This window comes from Pagrus pagrus (assembly GCF_965226575.1).
Source record: "Pagrus pagrus genome assembly, chromosome: 7".
Lineage (NCBI taxonomy): Eukaryota > Metazoa > Chordata > Actinopteri > Spariformes > Sparidae > Pagrus > Pagrus pagrus.
In genome coordinates this window covers 16,692,619-16,716,742 of record NC_140191.1, presented here as the reverse complement: position 1 = coordinate 16,716,742, position 24,124 = coordinate 16,692,619, and the positions used below count along the sequence as shown (strand labels likewise).

The 24,124-nt window shown below is 39.5% G+C and overlaps 2 protein-coding genes across 6 annotated transcripts in view; one reads left to right on the top strand and one right to left on the bottom strand.

The window, feature by feature from the left end:
* The window catches only part of creb5b (cAMP responsive element binding protein 5b), a 52,711-nt gene extending 46,420 nt beyond the window's left edge, over positions 1-6,291 (bottom strand). For 2 of the 5 annotated variants that reach the window (XR_014622940.1, XM_084357032.1), the window contains exons 1-3: positions 6,201-6,291; positions 4,391-4,456; positions 2,368-2,475 (exon numbers count right to left, since the gene is read on the bottom strand). Coding sequence is in view for 4 of the 5 variants with exons in the window: in XM_084357032.1 (XP_084213158.1) it covers positions 2,368-2,460 (93 nt within the window). In the remaining variant the exon portion in view is untranslated. The remainder of the gene's footprint in view (positions 1-2,367; positions 2,476-4,390; positions 4,457-6,200) is intronic. The other 3 variants (XM_084357033.1, XM_084357034.1, XM_084357035.1) reach the window with 3 other exon arrangements.
* Positions 6,217-23,883, top strand: jazf1b (JAZF zinc finger 1b). Its single transcript, XM_084357041.1, has 5 exons — positions 6,217-6,474; positions 17,057-17,129; positions 18,251-18,447; positions 19,656-19,825; positions 21,594-23,883. The coding sequence occupies exons 1-5, from the start codon at positions 6,360-6,362 to the stop codon at positions 21,768-21,770; spliced, it is 732 nt and encodes a 243-aa protein (XP_084213167.1). The 5' UTR covers positions 6,217-6,359; the 3' UTR covers positions 21,771-23,883.
* Positions 23,884-24,124: the final 241 nt, after the last annotated feature.

The window sequence follows — 24,124 nt, the reverse complement described above, 5'->3', positions numbered from 1 at the left end:
AAATTAAAAAAACAAAACTAAATAAAAACAGACAAGCAGTTAGTAGCAGCCATAGTAATTACTATAGCTGGAAAGGAGGAAGTGAGGAGAAGTATAAATAGAGAAAAGTCCATATAGGGGGGAGGTTGGGGATGGACGGTCAAGTTAAACTAGTACAGAGATTTTTTTTTATGTCCAGTGTGAAACCAGAAGTCAGTGAGTTCTCTTAACCGAGTACAGAGTGAAGTTATCTCACGTATGTAACGTAAGAAAGTTACTTCAACAACATACGTATGTTTATAACAGAAGTTAAAGAAATAATGAAGTGATTTTAACCCAAACCACAATGTTTTCCTAAAGCTAACCAAACTGTGAGTGTACGATGAAGGTCCGGTAGGTGTGTTGCTGTTACACTGCAAAGGTCATGTTGTTCTAAGAACAGTGATATATGTAGTTTAACAAACACTGACAATCAACCTTTTCAGTTGTTTTCATATTTGAAAGCATCAAGCCTGCACACCACTGTCAGACTTCACTGTCTGGGTCTGAACAGTTTGTTTTCATTGCTATTGGCTACTTTTCTAAGAGTCAAATCAAACCTATGTCTACTGTTTTCTGACATGCATCATCAACAGCTTCATTTGCAAATGGACTGAACATGTTTTAAAAACACATAGTCGTTCCACACTGCCTAGTCTTAAAATGTGGTGTCTTAGCTACAGCACATTAGAAAAGATTTAAACAGCTTTGAAGTACAAAGCATTTATGTTGGAGCTCTGTGTGACCTGCTGGTGCCAACTGGCTGTGATTTCTTGGGCCACAGACACCGATAGTGAAGCCATCCTCGGCTCCAGGGATTAATGACTCCTCACACATTGAGAAATGTTTACCACTCGCCTGCGACCACTCCACTAGACGCACTAAGAGCTCTGTCAGTGAAACAATAACGCAGTCTGAAAAGCCCTCATAACTCAGAGCCTCTCCGCCTCTGTCTTTTAACCGGAGCTTTAATCAACGTTTATGACATCCTTTTGTCTCTTTATTGCCAATATATTTCCCAACCAATCCAAACATTATGCTCCCAGAGGAGCAGACTATTAAGGTTGGAAAGAGCCGATACAGTTTGGGTCAGTGACCCACACTAAAGCAGATTTGATCTATATTATACTAAACCTTTTATTATTATGCCTTTGTGCAATGCTTTTGAGTAAGATCACCTTGGGATGATTAGCACCAGTGAGGATGCTTTGTAGCAGCAGGTGCAAAAGGTGAAGGAGGCTAAACTAAAAAAGGCGTTATGCAGGTTTTCAATTGGTAAACAAAAAATTAAACACCTTCAGAAATATTTTAAATCAATTTAAAGATGGAGAGCAGATGTTTAAATAAATGGAAACATACTGTAAAACATTGTTTCCTGCTCTCCGCACATTTAGCAGAGATGAATGTGCCAGCAGGGACTAAGTGTGAACTTAATGGCATTCAACATTACATCACCGCAGCAAAACAAGTAAAATGGCAATTTAAACTAATGGTACATTCAGTTGTTGCTGTCTTCATTTCTAACAAATATCTTTTCTTGTCCAAAGTGTTAAGTTGCTTGAACGCTGTGTTAAAAAAACAAAACAACAGAATACTTCTAAGTGCTGTATCGTAGGCAACTGGACTTGTTTCAGTTTCTTGAAGACGTTTCACCTCTCATCCAAGAGGCTTCATCAGCTCTAACTAACTGGAGGGGAGCTGCAGGCTTTTTTTCCCTTCTAGTCTAAAGATTGTATTTTTGTTTTATTAACTTAATTAAGGGCTTAATTTCTGCCAGATCCCGCAGCTCCCCTCCAGTTAGTTAGAACTGAAGAAGCCTCTTGGATGAGAGGTGAAACGTCTTCAAGAAACTGAAACAAGTCCAGTTGCCTACAATACAGCACTTAGAAGTACCATGAGATATATATTCTTCACCCTCCTCCTCACAAACTGCAGGTACATCTCCAAATTGCCCATTTTAATATGGATGAGTACAAAAGAAGTGACTAAGAAATTCTGTTTAGTTTATGGAAGAAATTATAGTGGCTCACCAATGGATTTAGACCAATTTCTGTTTAAATTCCTCTTCATTTTCTTCTTTTCTTCGTTTCCAGTATGCAGAAGCAGCCCATCTTCATCACAACATTTTAATAGCATGCAAGCTGATGGCCAATTTGTTTTATTGTCATGATTTCTAATTACCCAAAAAAAGGTAGATACCAGATATCATGGTTTCACAAAGATAATAAGGTCTGAATTGAGATTCTTTGCAAACCGAAAACCTAAACAATCTACAACATCAACCTGCGATTCTATGCTTTTTTAAAGACAAAAAATGTCACGGACTGGTGGGGGGCTCCGGTGACTCACCTGGTGGAGCGTGTGCTCCATGTTGGCTGTGGGACCTTGGCAGCAGCTTGGGTTTGATTCTGACTGGCAGCCCTCTCTCCCCGTTCCTGTCATGATATCCAGCTGTCACTATCACAATAAAAGCAGAAAAAGCACCAAAACATTACTTTAAAAAAATGTCATGGGCTGAGGATAATATGGCGAATGCGGCTTTAACTAGTCTAACTTGCATTAGACTTGCTCAAGATTAACTAATATATCTTTACAAAACACAGTTCTCTGGCAGACTTGTTGGTATCATTTATTTTCTGAACTTCTGAGAAGGATGTTTAAGCTGTTGACTGGTTGAAGATCAGGAAATCTTGCGTGAGGAGTCAGACCACCAAAGTATAACATTGTTGACATCGTTTTTCAAAGTCTGGGGTGGGTTGTGAAAAAAAACACTTTAAATAATCCATTATGCTCTGCTGAAAGACACAGCCATAAAGTACTTCAAATTTTCTACTGGGTTGTGGGATCTTTTGGAATTTAACTTCAACATGAGAATAGAGAACTGTGTATATGTTTAAACAATAAACATTTGTGTCACCGCCTTAACTTATATCTTTTTGAGAAGAATGGCAAACTGATCAAAGGTTTGAAAAGCACTTATGGAGAGGAGACTTGGCTCCTGGGACACCAAACATCACTGTAGAGCGTTACGGTGGAACTGAGAGCCTAATTCAACAAAACATATGTGCTGGGAGGTTCCCAGTAGATAACCCCGGTGACATTCCTGCACTCAAACACTCAACCCTGTAACATTTACATTAGGTGGCTGGTGAATGATGCTGCCTGTGTGATGACTCTTTAGATTTATAACAGCGGAGGGTGATCTTCTCCGTGCTCTGCATTGTGGGTGAGTACATCATTCATTTGACATCTGGACTGGGCTTCTGTGTGCGCTCAAACTGGATTATTAAGGTCATTTGTAAAATCATTTATAAATGTTCGCTGGCTCGGGTTTGGAAAAGCGTCATAAAAATGGATGATAATAATAGCTTTTATTTTTCTAATTTATATGACAACATTGTATGAATAATGCTTTGGATTAATTTGTGGAGCATTGTATTTATTGTGTTATGTCTTTCTTTACAATTTACCTTAGTCTGCAGAACCTTGTGTTTTATTAATTTGCTACAAAACAGTAATTTATTAAGAAACACAGTGATGAATTAAGCTTGAAATAAATTAGGGGAGTTTCGTAGCAGGTAAATCTCTTTTTCTACTATGTTTTGAGACAATTTAATTGTACATCGTTAGCATAGAAAAGTTGTATTATTGTATATATATTGGAATAAGTCTCTACTAGGTGTGAAATTTTAGACATCAGAATAACTTAGGTGCTTCTCATTACTGTTACTGGAGCACATATAACTATCTAACAGTGAGCAAATGATCTTGTTGGTGAGCTCAGACTTATATTTCACATTAGGGCAACAGGGTTTAGTTACCAGCAACTGTGAAATGGGACTTTTCCTGCATGTGTTAGGTTAAACAACCTCTTCAGTAAATCTCCACTGCTGAAACTCACAAATCCATCTATTACCTCATCTACATTTATGGGTTTTAACAAATTGAAGAGTAATGATTTGATGTAGTTACGCTCATCAGGCGCAGCCGTCAATAAATAACTGTGGGTAGGTAATGCGTGCATTTCAAAATGAAAGCCATCAGCTTCCTCAAACAAGAGGCAGTGTGATGTCATGTTTTCAAAGTAACATCCCACAGAGTTCTCAGGCTTTACTGGAACAAGTTTTCTGAAAATGGGCTGAGCCCTGTGATGACCATTACACCATCACCAGGCACAAACTCAAAGATACTGCACAGTCAATAAATGCAAAATATGTGATAGAAAAGGAGAAAGTATAAAGAAAATTAAAGTCAGTAAATCTTAGTAAAAGATTCAGTAAAAAACTGTAATTTTTTGATTGATTTGATTTTACATTTCCATAGATCCACACAAGATTAATATTCACTCTCTACCAGTGATATAGATTCTTACCGTCAGTTATTGCCTACAGACCTTCCATTTTGTCTTTCAAGTGATTGTATCATACCCTCTCCTCCACTGAAAACAGATGAAAGAAGAACAAATTCATATTTCATAAATAACAAAATTACTAAATATTTCATATCTGTAGCTCAATGTAAAACCTACTCATACAAGCTGCAGTTGTTTACTTTCTGTGGCCTGAAAATACCCTTGACAGTTTGGAGTAGTGTTAGACTGCACACAAAAGTGACTCATATTTATCTACTGACCAACACTGCCACACTGTGGCCATAAGAAGTTTTTCAGCTACTTGTTGATCCAGTTTGTGATCCATGTCACAACTGACGAAAATATTTTTCTTTCTTTCTTTTTTTTTTTTTTTTTTTACATTTTAGTGTCCATATAAGTGGACACACATCCAGATTTAGATGGGATTCAGATGAATACAAACACAGTTTGTGAACGCAACACATATCCTATGAGAAGGCACTGCATGGGAGACAAACTAATCAGTGAAAGACAAAAGAAGGATTCAGCCGGTAGTTTGAAGTAATGCTGTTGATAATCTACTGACAGTCCCTCTTTCTCCTCCATCCTACCAACTGTACTTATATACAAATACACAAATCACATGCATCAAGTTAGACAAGATTTTTAAAAACACAACTTCCCCTCAAAATTTTAGAAATAAGATTGTAACTACTTTAGCGTTACCTGAGTATGTATTATTGGGAAAACTGTCTCTGATTAAAATGGGATAAATTGTCTATTTTATTATTACTATAGATCATAATAATGATAATAATAACATAAAAACATTTTATAGTTTCAGTTTATTTGTAATTATAATAAATCCACTAATTTTGTTGGGAATTATGCCCTGAAAGACAATACAATTATTTAATGTTTACAAAATGTAAATTGTTATAATATAAACATTATTCTATATTTTATCATCAAAGTTTTTGAATAAAGCAGCAAAATAAAGTGTCTGCTAAGGAGCATTTAGAGTATTAGACTATATAGAAGATATTTTGTTAATTGGTGATGAAAAGGTGAGTTGATCTGTTGACTAATGCACTATTTAAATTGGTGAGTTAACTAGATCAACCTGAGAAGTGAATTATTCCACCTGTGATAGTTGATTTATCATACCAAAGTCTGATATAGCCTACAGTAAGGTATCTATTATTTTACAGTTTCACATGTTGATACTTTATTCCATCTCAAATAAATATACATTTGGATTTTAGGCTAGTGGCTACAAGCCATAAATCCAAACTTAGAATTTTAATATTTACAATATAAATGAGATAATAATACAAACTCAGAAATATTTTTTCCCCATCACTGAATAAACAAGCTATTCTCAGAGGAAAATAAGGTCCCCACAACACTGTTTGAAGATCGAAAGATGGCAGGGTCCGCCAAATATAAACAGTAAAACAGTATGAAGTTGTGTTGTCCTTCAGTTTGTTTATTCGTGAGAACGAGGAGTGTGTTTATTTAGTTTGTTTAGGCATAAAATAAAATCAGTCAATGAAGATCTTTCTGGTCTGATCAAAATGTCTTCCTCAAAACTACAGAGTGCACCTGTAAAAAGTAATTTCAAAACACAGATTTAGTATCTATTGGTTTTTGTTGTTGGTTGGTTTGTTTGTTTGTTTATTCCAATTTTAAGATGCACCCTAATCTAGTTTTAGTTTGTTATCATTCAGAATGATGTGTTGTGTTGTATATGGGTTAAATATGTGTCTCTCTATACAACATGTCTATATAAACAGGTCATGCTTTTGTAATGAAAGCCAAGCCGCCTTACTTCCGGTATTTCTGTCGCTCTCCAGCTGGTTTGACGCAGCTCGGCGGAGTCACCGCACCGCTCCAGCTGTTGCCACCGCTGTCCGCCTGCTGTCTCCCCGCTGCTCGCTGCTCGCTGCTGCTGCTGCTGCCTGCCCCCATTTCCAATGCAGCAGCGACCATGACAGGCATCGCCGCTGCTTCTTTCTTTTCCAACGCTTGCAGGTTCGGGGGCTGCGGACTTCACTTCGACTCTCTGGCCGAGCTCATCGTGCACATCGAGGATAACCACATCGGTAAGCGCCTGGTAACGAGCGCCGCAGCTAGCAATGGCCGAGGTTTGCAGCTAGCAGGAGCGGCTAAGTTAGCGAGCTAGCAAGTTACTTCCTGCGTCCTGACAACCCTGTTGCTAGGTGGGGTGGCTGTTGATGCGTCGGTGTGGACATTACAGTTCCGTGTTCGCCACCTGTAATCATGTATCATCGCTGTGTCACAGATTAGACAGCTGTTAACAGCCACAGAGCCGCACCGACACACCGACGCACCGACAGGAAGACAGTTTCTTTACGCTCCGTCGGCTCGCTCGTGCAACATTATCGCAGGAGGCCCCCGCGCTCAGCTGCCTCGGAAGCGTCATGAGTTCACTTACAGTCTGCACGAGCCAATGAAGATACCCTCGTTCATTATCAGCTTGTTTCAACACAGTTCACTTACTCTGCTTGTTAGAAGTAACTCTCTTAAACTCTACTTCAACAACCGATGAGCCATTTAACTTCATGCACATCTCTCATTCAGTCATGACAGCATTGTTTCTAAAGATGCTAAATGTATTTCCATAGCATATAGGCCTACCTGTTTGAATCACCTTTTAAAATCAATGTTGTGAGGCTATAGGTCTGATACTAATTCACTTGCCGGTTGTGAAATTAGCATGAAAAATAAATATAATATATATATTTGCAAAAGGAGATATAATCTAATAATTTAGTTTATCATATTCTCATATTTATGACATACTAAATCATTATGACATACTAAATCATTATAATATGTAACAACTATTTAAAATAATGTATTTTATTTTGTAGACATGCAATAGCCTCATTAGAGACACATATGAATAAGCATCGCTCTTAAAGGTGCAATACGTACATTTTTGGTTGAAAACATCCCAAACTTAACTAACATAATCAACAGAATATGAAGGAATAGTTTTGAACTTACATTGTTTATGTGTTGTATTGCAAAGCATGTTAAGCAAGCTAACCAGCCAACCACGCCTGTCCCAGTCCAAAGCACGCGTTCCAGCAGTGTAAGCACTTCCCTGGTGCACCAACTGCTAACTGCACGGCTAACTGAGCTAACTAGCTAATGGCAGCTACAGTTGGCAGCAGTTAGCGGCTACCCTGGTGATATGCTGACCCCTATTTGTTTTGAAGTTGAATTCATACACAGATTGCACCTTTAACCGTACATAGTGTCTGTCAGCTGAAACAGGTGGGAAAATAATGGCTTTCAATCATGTTTAGCCTTTGGTGTGTTAGTCTGTCCATGCACTGAAAGAAGAATAGCTATGAGCCATGTACAACTGCGTTAAAGGCCAAACGTTGCTGCATCATTTGATAAAAAAATAACCCTTGAGAATGTTTAATGTCATTATTCTTAATCTAAAATGCACAAATATGATCAGTGCCATTATAAGATGACCTCCTTTTGTATAATAAATTATCTATTTTCTTTAAAAATACATTTTTGCCATGTTGTTTTAAGGCCACCAGGATACAGGCCACCCAAAATCTGAGCATCTGTAAAAGTAAAAAGTACCTTTAAAGACAGGCAGTAAATGCTTCTGTACACTTCTGGAGCAGGTTATTAGAAACTGTGTTGCCTACAGTAGTAATGAACAGATTTGACTTGGCTGCGTCATGATTAACACCAAAACAAGTGTAACACCATCATGCAGAAAAATAATAAAATGTTATCATATTTCATTGTGTTTAAATCATATCCAGTCCCACATCGGTTCAGCATGATGTGTTGTGTTGCATATGGGTTGGTCTACCCACACCAGCACATAGCACGTTTAACACTGTCATCAGTGCATGCGAGATAGCAGCTTAAAAATGCTGTCCTCCTGATTGCACATCAAATCCCACCACAATCAACAGCGCCGCCTCTAGTTCATGCGAGGCAAGACTAACAAGAACAACCTGTAGGTGGAGATTGGAAACTTATGATGCAATTGAAACATTTATTTGCCTGTGCTACTTTATAATGACATTTTCTGATTGGTGAAATTTAACCCCCTGTTTGAATAATTGGTAGATTTTCATCACTGCGGCAATTTTGGTGTGTAATAGCCGTTAAGCACAGGTGTTACTAATGACATTAATGAAGGTTCTGCTCTGTTTAGGCACAGAGCAGTAACTAATGTGATTAGTAACACCTGTATTTACCCACTATTTCATGTCAGAATCGCAGCTGTGAAAAAAGTGAATGGATGGCCAATTTCAGACAATGACCGTTTAATTGACTTAAATTGTGTGTGTAATGAGGTAATGTAATGTTAACTGTTCAGAAAAATCACTTTAGTTTGTGAAATATGCAACATATTGTGTTGTTTCTAAGAAGAGAGAAGCTGTGAAGCAATAAATGGGCGTACAAAGCACTCTGTCTTTGTGTCCTCTGGTGAAAAAAGTTTTTATTAAGTTTAGTGATATGTAAAATAAAAGTGTGGACTTTATATGAGTACTTCATTTTATGGTTTTTGATTTAATTTCCAGCTGGTGCTTAGTGCCACAGGCCAATGTATTTATAGCCTCTTTTCACTTTATTAAAAAATACCTACAAAAGAAAATCAAAGCAGCAAACCAGTATTAAAAGAAATGTACATGTCACTTTATTCATTTACTTATTTTATTATCCATACTTTAATGCTATTTTTACAAAAGTTAAGTCAGAAATAACATTTAGTTTTATCTGACATGTATTTTACATCATATTAGCAGGAACATTACATTTTTGTTAAGTGTTAAAACATTTCTTATCGTTAAAGCCTAGTCTAGGAAGTGAATTCTCCTCCTCGCACTTTGACACTCTTTTAGTTCCTACATCTGTTTCCCAATCTAATATTTCAGGCTCTTATTATTGAAGCTGACAAGGCACAGCTGTCTCTGTTGTTCTTGTTTGTTGCTTGACTGGCTTTAATATCCTCTGCCCTCTGATTGTGTGCTGTGCATGTGTCCAAGGTGTTAGCCTTAGAAAAAAATGCCTCCAAATGACTTATTGGGGAATAATGAGGCAATTAGTTGGCCCAGAGTGGAAAAACTTTGCTGCCCCCCTTCTTTGTCCTCTGGCCTGTGCCCACTCTGAGAAGTGCGAAATCTTGCGCGTTGTGCCAAGTGCCTGTGAAGCATAATTACAGAGAGAGTGCTTGATTTGGCCTGTCTTCCTCCTCATCTGGTGGCCTGCTGCTTAAAGCACATTCTCCTTTATAATTAGGCGCCTGGAAAACAAGCGCACATTCTTGTCCCCATTTTCCCCAGCCGTCCTGCTGGTCAGCTCTGTGAACAAGAGGTGGCGCTGCTCCGCTGTTGGTTGAGGGGGCTTTCTTGAGATGCCTGGTCTGAACAGTAAAAGTATGTGGTGGATATTAAAGGCCAAAACCTGCCGCCTCTGCTCATTTAACAATAGAGGTGCAAGGATAAGTCGATTTAGAGAAAGTTAATCGCCAACTGTTTCAAAGTGATTTCAGTAATATTTCATCAAAAAAGTCAAACATTTGCTGGTTCCAGCTTCTGAAATGTAAAGATTTGCTGCTTTTCTTTGTCATTAATGATAGTTAATGAAGAGTGTTGGTTGGACAAGTGTCACTTTGGGCTCTGGGAAATTGTGATGATCATTTTTCTTAATTTCTTCCCCCATTTTTTAGACTAAACAATGAATTGATTAATTGTGAAAAAATTGGCAGATTTATCTATAATGAAAATAATCATTTAGTTGTAGCCCTGCTTAACAACACCATGTACTGTGTCACGCAGTTACCAGTTTAAATGTCCAAAAATGAATATGGTAAATTATTGAGAGAAATAATCCCAAAGTTAAGGGAAGCTTCTTATACTTGAATATTTTACAATCCTTCTAGACTACTTTTGTACCCATGCACTGCTGTACTTGAAGGGAATAGCACAGTTACTTAACTTTGATGTGTAAGAAACCTCAAGACTTTTCTTAAATGACTTAAGTTTGAATCTTATTAAACAAATCTCAAATAAAATGTACAGAAGAATTTCCAACCCACATCAACAAAAAAACCTCTGTCATTGTTCCTCCACCGTCCTGACAGCAGATTCAAGTTGACAATATGAGTGTTGGGTGGTCCGTTTAGACCTTTGTGAACAAATTCAGCTAACTTTAAGAGAGCAGATGCTAATGAGCCCCAGAAAACACCAGCAAGAGCAGAGGAAGGTTTTAACACTGAGCCTAAGTCATATTAAGCTTGAAAGATCTCCTCAGTGGTCTGGTGTTCTTGTGCGGCATGAAAAAACTGCTCGCACTGAGCCACTGAAATGTTTACTTTGTCACTGCGCGACCGGGCCACTGTAGACCAGGAGCAAATAGTGACCATGTTATTTAGACCTGTGTGTGTGTGTGTGTGTGTGTGTGTGTACTGCTGCTGGGGCCTGAAGTGTCCAGGCTTGGTAACAATGGGTCTGTTTGTTGCCAATTCTCACTGGAGGCTCATTTAGTAGATTTTGGTATGTACCCCCCAAAAAAATCTGCACGGAAGTAATAAATTTGGGAAGCAGTAACTAGTTCCCTGATCTGTGCACCTGGTGGGCCTAATTACATTTCCCCATCCCCCGACACCGCTGCTCCTGTTCCTGTGTGGTGACTGCGACATGAGGGGCTCCTGTACTCGATAAAACATCCCTCACAGGAGATAATGTACAGCTTGTGTTGACGTTACGCAACGTGGGCGTGCAGTTCGATGCGGAAAAAAATGGAATTTATTGCGAAAGATTTTGTTCAGTGCATTAATGGATGATGTTAAACATAAGATACTGTCCAAAATGCTGCAGATATGATGATTCCTCCTTTAATACAGCTGCATAACTAAGTCTGTAAAAAGTTTAACTGAACCTAAAATGTTTCATTTATTGGTAATTTCAATGTACTGTTTTGCAAATTAGGGTTAACTCCTAATTTAAAAGCCTACTATATACCTGAACTTGTATGGATTTGAGCAAAAGTGTTCGTGTCTCTTGGCTTTTCCAACTTTCCAAAAAGAACACAGATTTCCTGCAATTCTAACATGAACATGGTCAAATTCAAATATAATAAATGTCAGTCTAAATCCATTAGAGTCCAATAGACAACTTAACCCATAGTATGTCAAGTTTGCTGCTGAGGATCATGGGAGTTGTTGTCTTCATTGTTACACAACTATCATTGCCAATAAAAATCTCTCTGATGTAACTCAGGCAGAAATGTGCACAGATGTTTTAAAAGTCTACAATGTTTTAAGGTTTATTCATGTTACGCTTACCGACTTCCTTTCTCGCTCTTTGACATATCATATGATATTCCCCAGATATTATAGCAAGAGGAGGCCAAATGAAACGCACCATTATATTGAATAAAATAGCAGCTTTAACTGTTTTAATAATGGGTTACTAACAAAGCAAGCAAAGTTATGGTCGGTTTCTTAGTTTGTTTGAAGTATGAAATTCAATCAATGAAGATTTTTCTCTTCTGATTAAAATTTCTACATAGTGCACCTTTAATATGTAGTTTTTAGGTTTTGAGTTGTTAGCCACACAAGCACATTAAATCATCTGAGAAACTAAACATTTCAGGAAATTGTAGTCCTTCAATCATTTAAAGTTTAATCAGCAGATTAATCTAAAATGAAAATAATTGTTAGTTGCAGCCTTAGTGCGAATCACTAAACTGAGAATCCACATGTTCGCAATGAGCAGCAATGTGTGTTTACTTCTGTGTTTGCACAAACTTGTCTTTGTAGAGATGTGTGTGTGTGACTCTGTGCAGCTGTAGATGTTTAAGCTGCTGTCTGTGCGAAACGTATTTATAATGGATCATTTTAACCTCCCCGTGTTTTTTTCAGTAACCCGCAAAGGCAGCTTACACATGGAGCTTGACTCCGTTTCATTTCCTCCTCAGAGGTCACATCATAATGAATTACCTGTGCCACCACTCCTGGTAATGTCCCCCGCTGCTCAGAGCCGCCATAAACATGTCACCATAATGCTCAGCACTCTGCTCTACCCCACAGTGCATTTGGCCATGAGGGTGGATGGGAGAGCCAGACACTGGTGGAAATGAGAGAGGGAGCTGTGCGTCTGGTGTGTGTGCCTGTGTGTGTGAGGGAGAGGGTCGTGGAGGCCGTTATTAGAGGGCAGCAGGCGTCACTTCCCCCGTTGCCTTAGGAAGGTTTGTTGTGTGATCGTCTCTTGGTTTCCTGTTGCGGGCCGTCATAGGGGCCCTAATGAGAACATGTTATTGCATCATGTTTTCTGCACTCATACACTGCAGCTACTGACTCAAATGCTACACTTACAGACATTAACAGTCGGCACAGGCAATGCTTCATATACGATTGTAAGGTTTGTGTTATCTTGAGGCTAAGCAGATTTGTTGAAATGAGAAATATCTGGGGCCATTACGTTTGTTTTTTTAAAGGTCTAGTGTGTAGGATTTATGGCTATTGAGGGGCTGAAATGGAATATAATTTTGTTTTCATTAGTGTATATTCATTGTGTTTTCATTCCCTTAGAATTAGTTACGTTTAGATCTAAAGAGGCAGCAGGTCTTCTTCCACACAGACCAGATAAACTAGACACATTTTAGAGAGGGCCTTTCGCATTTTTAGCATCACCTTTGGGAACCTGGACCTTAGGTAGGAAACATTTAAAAAATGTGATCCAAAACGCTGGATGGAAACTTGGTGTATTTCTCAGACTGAGTTTCACTAAGTGTTTTTTAATTACTTGAAGGAATTTTAATGTCTGATCTGGTGGAAATCAGCAGCTTTCTCTTCACTCTGCCAAAAGAGAACTCTGTTTGCTGTTAAATGCATTTTTCAGAAAATTGAGACCTTTCACAGGAAGTTCTTTGATTTTCAGAATAGAAATTGTTTGAACTGCTGTACATCTTAAAAAATAGTCAATATCTCCTTTTAATCTCTGCTATATTTTTGTTATATTTTGCTACTTTTGCGTCTTTTTTTGCACTTTCTAACAAAGCTTGCATTGCCTACGATAGAGATATGTATCTGTTTTTCTCCTACAGAGCACAAAGGAGCTTAAACTAAATTTCATTTTGCCACCAGTTTGTAAAATTACAAATAAATTAACCATGTACCTTGTACATGACCTTGTACCTTAAAGTAATCATTGTCCCTTGTACAAAACTATCACTGGTGCTTATAGGAACTGATTGTTTGCCTCTGGATCCAGTGCTGCTGAATAAATAAATACCCCTTTTTTGTTTCCCAGAAGGCTTCTAATAGGCGGCCACCAAGGTGGACCACCTGTGTAGTTTGATTAGAGAGGTTCCCATCTCTATTTGAGGTGCCTTCATTCCGGTCCTTGACTGCTGGTGGCCCTGAAAGAATAGCAGGGTCTGCGAGGGACTGGCCCCTGCAGGCCTCTCTCTCCCCAGTCCCCACCTGAGGTGTGTGTGATTTACAGTGTGTGGGAACAGATTGATCCACTGCTGTTTGAGCGGTCCGTGAGCAGGCCGCCATACCACTCCTTGAGGCACATTAGGGATCTTAGAAGGGATTTCGTGTGCACTCACGCACACACATACCAGCCCACAGCGCTCAGAATAGTCTCCACACTGCCTCCAGCTTTTGGCCGGGGAATAGTGCCATTATGAATGTGTCTTTCCTACACTGTGTTTCCATGACTTTGGCTGGAGAGTAGAGAGAGGTGTGCTGTCCTTCTCACTGGGGATAAATCCGCTGTTAATGAAACACTTGCTTACGACTGAGGCCTTGAGAGAACCCTCCTGAGCCTGAGGCGCTGAGGTTTAAGCTGTTCCTCCAGCCTACCTGCCAGTATCATAAAATTTTGCCACTATTTCATCGTCAACCAGGCGGCTCGGCCTTAACCACTGAGTGGATGATGGCCTGTGTCATCGCTCTTGTGCACTTTTCAGTAAGACTGACATCGGTTTGTTGACTTAGATTTCTGTTTGACCTCTAAAATGTATGCTTTCAAAATGTGGTTTTACTTGTCAACATCAACTTTCACCTCCTTCTTGACATATTAAGCCAGTAGTATACTATTACACTATTAAATATGGAGAGTGCAGTCTGTGCTGTATGTTTCTTGCATTGATGGTTGCGTGTGCACAGGTGTGTGTCTGTACTTTCAGTTTATACACCATGTTGGTATTCCTACAAACAGTTTTTGGTTTTGTCTTGACTTAAAAAATACTATTTCGGATACTTTATTTTAGAGAATGATTTTTCCATTGTCATCGCCCCAGCACTTCCAAGTGAAAGTAGTGGTTTATAGGGAAACAATCTAAATGGCGATGGTGTCATTATTCTATAGCCATTACATTGTGCAATCAGCATTTACTTCATAATGATACATTAAAGCAACAAACATGTCTATTGCCAGTTTAATTAGAATACAGCATAAAATAAGTAACATTTTCTGTTTTATCTCAAGAAATTTCTGATTACAGCGTAACTTAGAGAAAACTAACTTCTTTTATACGATACCAAGCCGCAGTCACGTCTCTTCAGACACCTTGAGAATTCCTATCCCCATTAAAGTGAAAAATAGATCATGTAATGGTGAAATCGTCGATCAAAGAGTTCCATCAACATCTAATCAGTTCTTCTCTGGCACACTGGTCACTCTGTCCAGACGAAATTTAATGGAAATGTGTTTTTAGGTGTTTTGTCCTCAACAAACAAACAAACAAACAGGAGTAAAGGCCTGTTGAGGAAATAATAGAGCATGACTCAGTGTTTTATTACAACCTCCAAAAGGTGTTGCTGAACAGGAAAACTTTAATTACACTATTTCAACATGTTTTGTATCATTGCCATGGTCATTTTCAAATTATATCCACTAGGACTGGACTGTTTTTTTGCCTGCTGATACAGATACTGTACCCACTGTGCCTCACGAAGGCATAATTTAAAATTGAATGTTACAAATAGCCTTAGGTGTGAGTGTTGTGCATAAATGAGCTTGTGGATGGAAAACAAGCGATAGTTTTAACCACATGGGGGTAGCAGTCTTTCGCAGCTCTGTCAGAGGCAGACAGGGAGGCTCAGCTGGTAAGTGGTAGACACTGTTGTTTTATGGGGCATCTCTCTTCTCCCACATGGACGGCAGTGGGAAGCGAGCGTTTGAAGTCAGGCCCGCTTCACCTCAGGGTGTGGAGATTGGCTATTGTTGTACATTTAGCACCGCTGAGCAAGATGAATGTCTGGAGCACAGCATGGGAAAGCTCAGTATGTGTCAAGTGTGGTCATGTATGAGCAATGTGGTGTCTGCAGAGCACAGCTTTTCAAAATGTGCCATGGAAATTCAAAGGAGAAGGCACTTAAGATGCTGAGCTCTCCTTCCATATGAATTCAAATATAAAAAGTGTACATAGGCCTTTTTTATCTTTGTTCTGTAAGGGGGTCACACGTGAGAATAAGTCACTTTAAATTCATATTCCACCATATCACCAGATTGCTAACTGCTGCTAACTATATAGTTATTATACGTCCATGACTGTAGCTACTGTTAACTTGTTAGCTCAGTTAGCCATGCAGCTATCTGCATTACATGGGGAGCGTTTGGAGGCCGCTCGCAGAAAGTGGTTTTCAGGCCAGCTAGCTGGTTAGTATGGTTACTTCAGTAGATATCTCTTTATCACAAAACATCAACGTCTTTGACATAGCATCAAAACGCTAATATTTTTAGTTAGCTTTTGAATGTTTTGAACTTAAATTTGACCTTTAAGGGTGCAAAGAGAGTAAATATTCTGACGCTTATTTTCTCTATTAAACAAAAAAAATACAACTATGCACAGTCTGAATTTGAGTTTCTTTTTTAGCGGACGAAGACGAGCTGAATTGCCTCGTTACCTAGTAAAACACACTTCATTCAACAGAGACAAGGCCTTTTCTTACATATTGCACCTTTAAAGCAAACCTTATAAATGACAAAAAGGAAATACGTCAAGAGACCAGCATCAGCTTAAAAACAGTGGAGCTTCTCCAGGAACACTAAACTAACCAGTGACTGTCGTCTAGACAGTGGTGCATGACATCATGTTTTAACTAATTGTACTGCATATTGCACAATATCCTGCATTTTGATTATTTTTTACTCGATAGTTTTTATGAGCTTTTATCCGTTGAGTCAGCTGAGCATGCATGCTCTTGGACAGCCAGCCTCCGCACATTCATGCACACACATTCATACCTAGGACTCACCCAGTTCAGCCACAGTCTGCTACTGTTTGCCACTGGGTGCACCAGGGCACACGGATATAGGTTTAATTAAGGCAGTAGAGCGCACAGGTGGACATCTGTCATCTTCAACAACATCCAAAGATACAAACGCAGTTCAATATTCGTACTGAAAAGTTGATTTTCACAAATGTAAGACGCGCAGTGAGTTAAAGGTAAACAGTGTATCGGTAAAGGTTTTACTCAAAATTAAAAGCCTTGTTGTGTATTACTTGTCTGTATTTGCTGTAAATCTGACAGCAAAGTATGCACTGATTATGTTTCCACCACTTATTTCGATGTTGACCATATGACAACATTTGGCATTGTTTACAGTAAAATCATCAGCCTAATTCCTCTACTTCATGTCTCTGTCATCTGCTCAGACACAGATCCCCGTCTTCTGGAGAAGCAGGAGCAGCAGCAGCCGACATATGTTGCCCTCAGCTACATCAACAGGTAAAGAAATGTAATTTTTATGGAGAGAGAACATAGCAGAATCCCCCCCCCCACATTATGCTCTTTTTCAAGTTCAGAATTTTATTTTGGGTCACTACTAGTATAGGTTTACATGCTTTAATGCTCAAAACCACATCGGTTATCTCATACTGTCCAGTGCTACAGCTCTGTATTTCCCCTCTGTGAAATGCTGTTTAAGCTCCTGTCTCTTTAAGGCCCCTCCTCCCGTATACCCAGTCTGCTCTGATTGGTCAGCTCACACACGCCTGACCCAGCATCGCAAAACTAGCCGCTAGGCATAAATTATGCAAATGTATGCCTCTGTGACATAGTGTGATGTCACAAAGTCACAAATTAAAGGCGGGGCTACTGACGAGGCGTTTCAGGAGCTTTTTTCCGTGGGAGAGAGGAGCTTCTGTTGGTGTGGACTTTGACCTTTTTAACTTTCAAGACCTTTTACAGGCACACGAACATACAGCAAAAGTAAAAAACTAAAAAGCAGGTTTCCTTTGACTAAATGATACTAAATCTACCTATAAATCTGACATTATTATGACAATAATGTTAATGTTTTTAGTGTTTGTCCTCGTAAAGATTCACATACCTCTACATCAGTTAGTATTACTATCTCCTCCTCCCATGCAGTGTTTGCTCCTGTGAGCTTATACCAGCAGTTTCAAATGTCATCTGGTGGATTGCTTAGATGAATTACTTCAGTATTTGGTAGTTGGGTTTTTTTTATTGGCCTAGGTTCATCCCAGTCCTCTTTGATATGGTGCTTGGATAGTGGTTTCAGTGGCAACAAGCCAGTGTACAAGAAGGTCTGCCGCTGTCTCCCTGCCTTCACAAACACATCTTAATGTGGTTATCTCTTAATTTGTTAATTCCACTTTTGCTTTAACAATGTCTATGTTAACATTTCATTTTTATGATACACATTTACCAAAGACTTAACTATCCATCATAAACCCTGGTGTTTTTTTGATGGGAAAAGAGCCAATGATATTTTCCAAACGTGTGTTGTTGCAAAGCTTCAGTAGCAGCAACATCAGGGAGGTCCCACAGTAGTACATCAGATAAGATGACGAAAGCTGACCAGTCATACATCCCATGATTTCCAGGTTTATGACAGATGCTGCACGGCGAGAGCATGAGGCGGTGAAGAAGAAGGTGCAGCCCAAGTTGTCTCTGTCTCTGACAGGCAATCTGTCTCGCAGCAGCGTTTCCACTCCGCCTCGCCACACCAGTGGAAACCTCACCCCTCCTGTCACCCCACCCATCACCCCTTCCTCTTCCTTCCGCAGCAGTACACCAACAGGTACATAACCACCCTTCACACACTCACCTCTCCAGTCAGATATCCAGTACTAAGTGACGGCCGGCAGTGAAACACATGTTATCTATTAACAAAGTAAAGAGCAGAGGGGGTGTCTCAGTTAAAGGGTTACTCCGCCAATTTTACACATTAAAGTGTATTTACAGGTCTTGGGGAGTACTTTTGCATATGTGAAAAAATAGCATGAAGCTGCATTTAATCTGTTTAATTGCATCCAGTGATCCAATCAGGGGCATTGTGGGTAATGTTGGTGCCAGGTTTTGAAAAGGAAGAGGAATGTGTGGAATAAAGAAGGTGATATCTCTGGTTCTGCTGCATCAAGTTTGGTCATTTGTTTTTAAACTGTTTAAAGGAGTACAATGTTAGACCAGTGGACAGCTTTTGTAACCTGGAAACGTCATTACCCACAATGCAACTTAACTGGAGGACAAAGAGTGAATGTCCTCTTCAGGGATCAAATAAGAATCACAAATGATTACAAGGCTGCCCATTAAGCTTTCTTACTTCAAAAAGATGACACAATGTTGAAATTAATGTTAAGATACTGGAAGATATAATTCTTATCATAACAATTTTAAGCACCTTTCACCCCATCATTTTCACCCCCTTTTTCACTCTTCAAATGATAGGAGATTGATTGTTGTCATGTTCATGTTTTGCTATTCAGCAGCATTAGATTAAAGCTACACAGGAAAAAAAAACAGTTCTCATAGTCCAGCTGACTTGTCTAATTCACCAGTGTTCATTATGTTTTAGCTCTTTTCCATGTAATATTTTCCCATGTGCTTGTTATGTAAAATATGCACCTATTAACATTCTGTCTTGTTTTTAGCAGTTGTGGTTTAGCAGCCCATCTTGAGCCATAACATCCTTAATTAATTAACAAAAAAACTGCAGGTCATTGACCTCAATAAAATGCAAACATTCTTTCCCACGATTGGCATATTTCAGTCTTCCTGGAAATGTTGGCGCTGTGACACATGATGCAGAGATTATGGGAACACTAGCCCAAGGCACACGTTTAGAACGGTCCACACTTGTCAGCCTGAAGGCTCAAAGGCCGGGATTTCACCACAAGAGATTAGTCACGAAGAGTACATAAATCAGAGCGTCAGTTTGCTTAATGGCATGTCTGCCAGTGACGCCCCGAGTCAATTACTGTTCTGCTTTCTGTCTTTCACCTCCCACAGGTAGCGAGTGTGATGAGGAGGAGGTAGACTTTGAGGAGTCTGACAGTGATGAGTCGTGGACCACAGAGAGCGCCATCAGCTCCGAGTCCATCCTCAGTTCTATGTGCATGAACGGAGGAGACGAGAAGCCTTTTGCTTGCCCCGTGCCAGGCTGTAAAAAGAGATACAAGGTAGGCAAATCTCTTCTTGGATTAAACATAATGTAAATGTAGCAGTGTGAAATATTTTTTCCTAATAAAAACCTGAGAAATTGGCAGAATCTTTGGCTCACAGAAATGAAAAGGTAAACCCAGAATGGATTCTCTGACGTTGACAAAGGAGAATCAATTCTTAGTTGGGCATTACAGCATGTCAACATAGATGCATACATCTAGTCCAGTGCAGTGATGTGGAGTTTTACAGGATTTTCCATTCACATCTGGTGTGTGTGGTTGGGATAAATTATGTGCAGCTTGAGAAAATTGCATTGCTGACGTGAATGACAGGGTTATGGGCGATGACTTAGTCTGAGGCAGCAGGCAGCATTAGGCATCTGTTTAGGGGCAGAACAGGATAGATTTGTAACAAGAGCGCATTTTAATTTCTCCTCTCGACAGCTAATGTCAATCGGCAACCTCTTTTTTTTTAAAGGAGCAAATTGTAAAATATGGCCAAATTTAAAACATTCAAAAAATTTACTATATTGATCAGCAGAATGTGAAGAAACAACAGCGCGTCTATGTGCTGTGTTGCAGAGATGTCTACCGAAGTTAGCATGCTAGCCAGTTCGCCCCGGTCCTGTCTCGTAATACCACTCTGCACCGCAACAGGCTACGTTTCACTAGCTTTTAGTGTAATAAATGAACAAAATAACCACACAAAATGTAGAAAATGTAGTAAAGGAAATACTCTTTTATCTATTATGATTGTCAAACAAAAATACAACGTACACCTTTCAAGTCTCTCTTTTGCTAAACTAACATGAGCTTAATTGCCTTGTTAACTCATCGTAAAAGACACTTCATTCAAACTAGACGTAAACAACATAAAACTCACCAGAACAGTCTTGGTTTGTCTTTCCACAATCACGTCTGGTTTGGTTGAAAAAATCCTCAGTTCACCGAGTAAGATGTAAGATGCTAACACCCAACTCGCTCCTCTCCTCTGCTGCCAAACGCCTCCCCTAAACCCGCCTGAATTGCCCACAGTCCTGGTCGGAGCCGAAGTAGCCGCGCTCACTCTCAGGCTGCTAAACCCGGTTTAGCTGTGGGAAGTTGCCCCTGGTGACTACCCCCGTGATCCGAGGTCATGGTCTGGGCAAACTCTAGCATAAATGCTTCCACAGCAAACCGAGCCATGAGCTAATTAGCTAACGGTAGTTAGCTACAGTCAAGGATAGCTAGGAAACAGCAGCAGTTGTTGGTTAGTCTGGTAATATGCTGCCCCTTTTTGGAGCAACCATCGGATTCTGGTCATATCCTACCAGTGACACTTTTAAAGGTGAAATATATATATATTTTTTAAATGTTTAAAACGTTCCAAAATTAACAGAATGCAAAAGAAACAACAGTGTTGATGTTATGTCAAAGACGTCTATGTAGCGTGCTGTAGAGCTATCTTCTGAAGCTAGCATGCTACCTAGCCACTTTGTTCCAAAAGTAAACAGCAGCAAGAGCTCCCAGTTCAAGCAGAGTCAGCTAGCAGGAGCATTAGCTGCATGGCTGACTGAGCCAACTATTTAACGGCAGCTACAGTTACCAACAGTTCCCGTTTACTCCGGTAATATGCTGCCCGCTATTTGTTTGGAGTTTGACAGGTGGTCAATTCTTGCATATTGCACCTTTAAATGTGTGTAAGAGAGAATGTAAGTTGTATGAAGCTCTGTTGTACCTCTTACTCGTGTTATTACATGTTTGAGGTGGATGAGGAAAAAATGTCATATCTGTTGCTTCATTACAGAATGTTAACGGGATCAAGTATCATGCCAAGAACGGCCATCGAACCCAGATAAGGGTGCGCAAACCCTTCAAGTGCCGGTGTGGGAAGAGCTACAAAACATCTCAGGGTCTCCGCCACCACACCATCAACTTCCACCCACCCATCTCTACTGACATCATCCGCAAGATGCAGCAGTAGAGAGCGGTGTGAGCGACCAGCAGTCTCCTTCGGGCCACTTTCCCAAACATCTGAACACCACCATCACCAGCTGTTTCTCATTCCAACCCCCTTCCTCTCACCCTCACGCCCCTTCTCCTTCTCGTGTCCCACTTTGTAATGACACTATTTTCGATTGCATGGTATAAATGTATTATTATTCATTTTAAGTTTTTATTCAGAATGTTGAATCTTTAGGTAGTTCACAGTTTTGTATTTTGCACATTTAAGCTATCAGTTAACTATTTGACCTTATTTTGTTTTGACATATGCTGCTCGTTGATGATGAGGACATGTTTTAGAGGAGAGAAAAAGGCCACACCAAGTCACGAGCAGCCTTGCATGTACAGCAGGGAATCCTGCTTTAAAAGCCGTGTGAAGTCAGAGGAAACTTAGGAGGGATTTAGATGGTTTTTTTTAGAGAAAGGAGCCACCAACACCTGAAAAGATGAAAGAAAAATCTGAATGTTTGTGGTATAACGAGAAATCCAAGCTGACAATGTTTCATTCTCTATCAGATTTGATGTTTATAATCAGTTGTTGGTACTTTTCCTTTCATATCACAAGTATTTGAAACCTTTTTTATCAGTTTTACTGCAAACACTTGTGTGTGAGCACCAAAGGATGATCTCAGGTGACGTTTGCAAGCATTTCAACACCACAATCCTGCCCAAGTGTCCGATAGTATTTATTCCGTGGGATCATGGGAACTCTGCGTGCCATTGTTACTAATGTTCCCGGTCACTTTCCTGGAAATTTAAGCAGTTTTCCCTCACTATTTTACAGTGAGGGATTGAAGCACTTTTTGTAACAAGTTGCCAACAAATCAGCATTTTTTTTTGCCAATATCTCGTTTGTGGTGTACGTGCAGTAGATACCAAAACGAGGCAAAAGGCCTTCAGAGGAGAAGTTGCATTGCTCCGGTAGGAAGATGTACACCAAACCTGAGGTGTTTCTGTGAGATTTCTGTATGTACAGTAGTTGCCTTGAATTGTAAACCATTCCAATCAGTACAGATCTTTGTATGGCTTTGTTTTAACAGTTCAGACAAATTCATCTGAATGCAGACTGCTGAGTCCAGACACAGACTCCGCTGTCTTATGAAACCATGTGATTGTCCTTTTCACGGATAGTAGAAAACAGGGCCGACAGTAGCCATGTATTCAGCACATTTACGTTCTCACAGTCCCGTTGTTAGGCTGTGAGGGAAACATGTGCGGCTCCTTCTTTGTGCCAAAAAAATGTAATATCAGTTGGGGGTACGTAGAACAGCATTCAAAGGGTAACTCCATCAATTTTACACTTTAAAGTGTGTTTACAGGTATTGACCGGCAATACTGCATATGTAAAAAAAGTATTATAAAGCCTTTTGTGGCTCAAGAGGATGCTGTATTGTGGGTAATGTAGGCTACAGGTTTTGAAAAGCAGTAGCATAGCACTACTATAACACTGTTGGACTGTTTTAAAAACAAATAGTCAAAATCGATACAACAGAACCAGAGATATTACATTTGTTATTCCACTCTTCCTTTTCAAAAGTTGGTGCCTACATTACCCACAATGCATCTTAGCCACTGAGTGACATCACTGGAGACAATTTATCAGATTACATGCAGCTTCCTTTAAAGCCACAAAAGGCTTTATACTACTTTTTCCACATATGTAGTAGTACTTCCCACGACCTGTTAACACAAATTGATGTATAAAATGAGTTACGTTATCCTTAAATCCCTGAAATAGTGAACCCCAGATCATAAAATAACACAAGCTTGGGGATTTACCAACATTGAGCCATTAGGTGACATCTTCACTGCATGGATGTAACTACAGTCCAATGGAGAATTGTGACAGTATTGTACTGCCAGTGTGGAGGGAAGTCTTTGATATAGTGTACAGTGAATGTATTGTTCTGTGTTAAGTGCATTAAATTATATTTTCATATGTTTCTGGAGTAAAAAAAACTAAAAAAAACAATAGTATAATGTGTATAAATCAGAGGTTGTTTGGAGAAACTAATGGTGATGTACTGTATTTCTTCAAAAAGCTGCTTCATGTAAACTTTTGTTACAGTAAGAATAAAAATTCCTGACGTGTGCCTCAAGACTCCTGTGTTATCGACCAGGATTGTTCTGAATACAAAGAACAGAAATGCTGCCGATACTGCCTGAAATGCTGGAATCTGAATTGTATCGGCAATCGGCTATACACAGATCGGATACCACATAATTCATTTACTAGAAACGGGATCCTGCTACTTTTTTTCATTGCCTTCAGTGTTTTATAAAGGTTCTTGTGCAAATAAAAGAATTTGAATGTTGTACAGGTTAGAGTCCTCA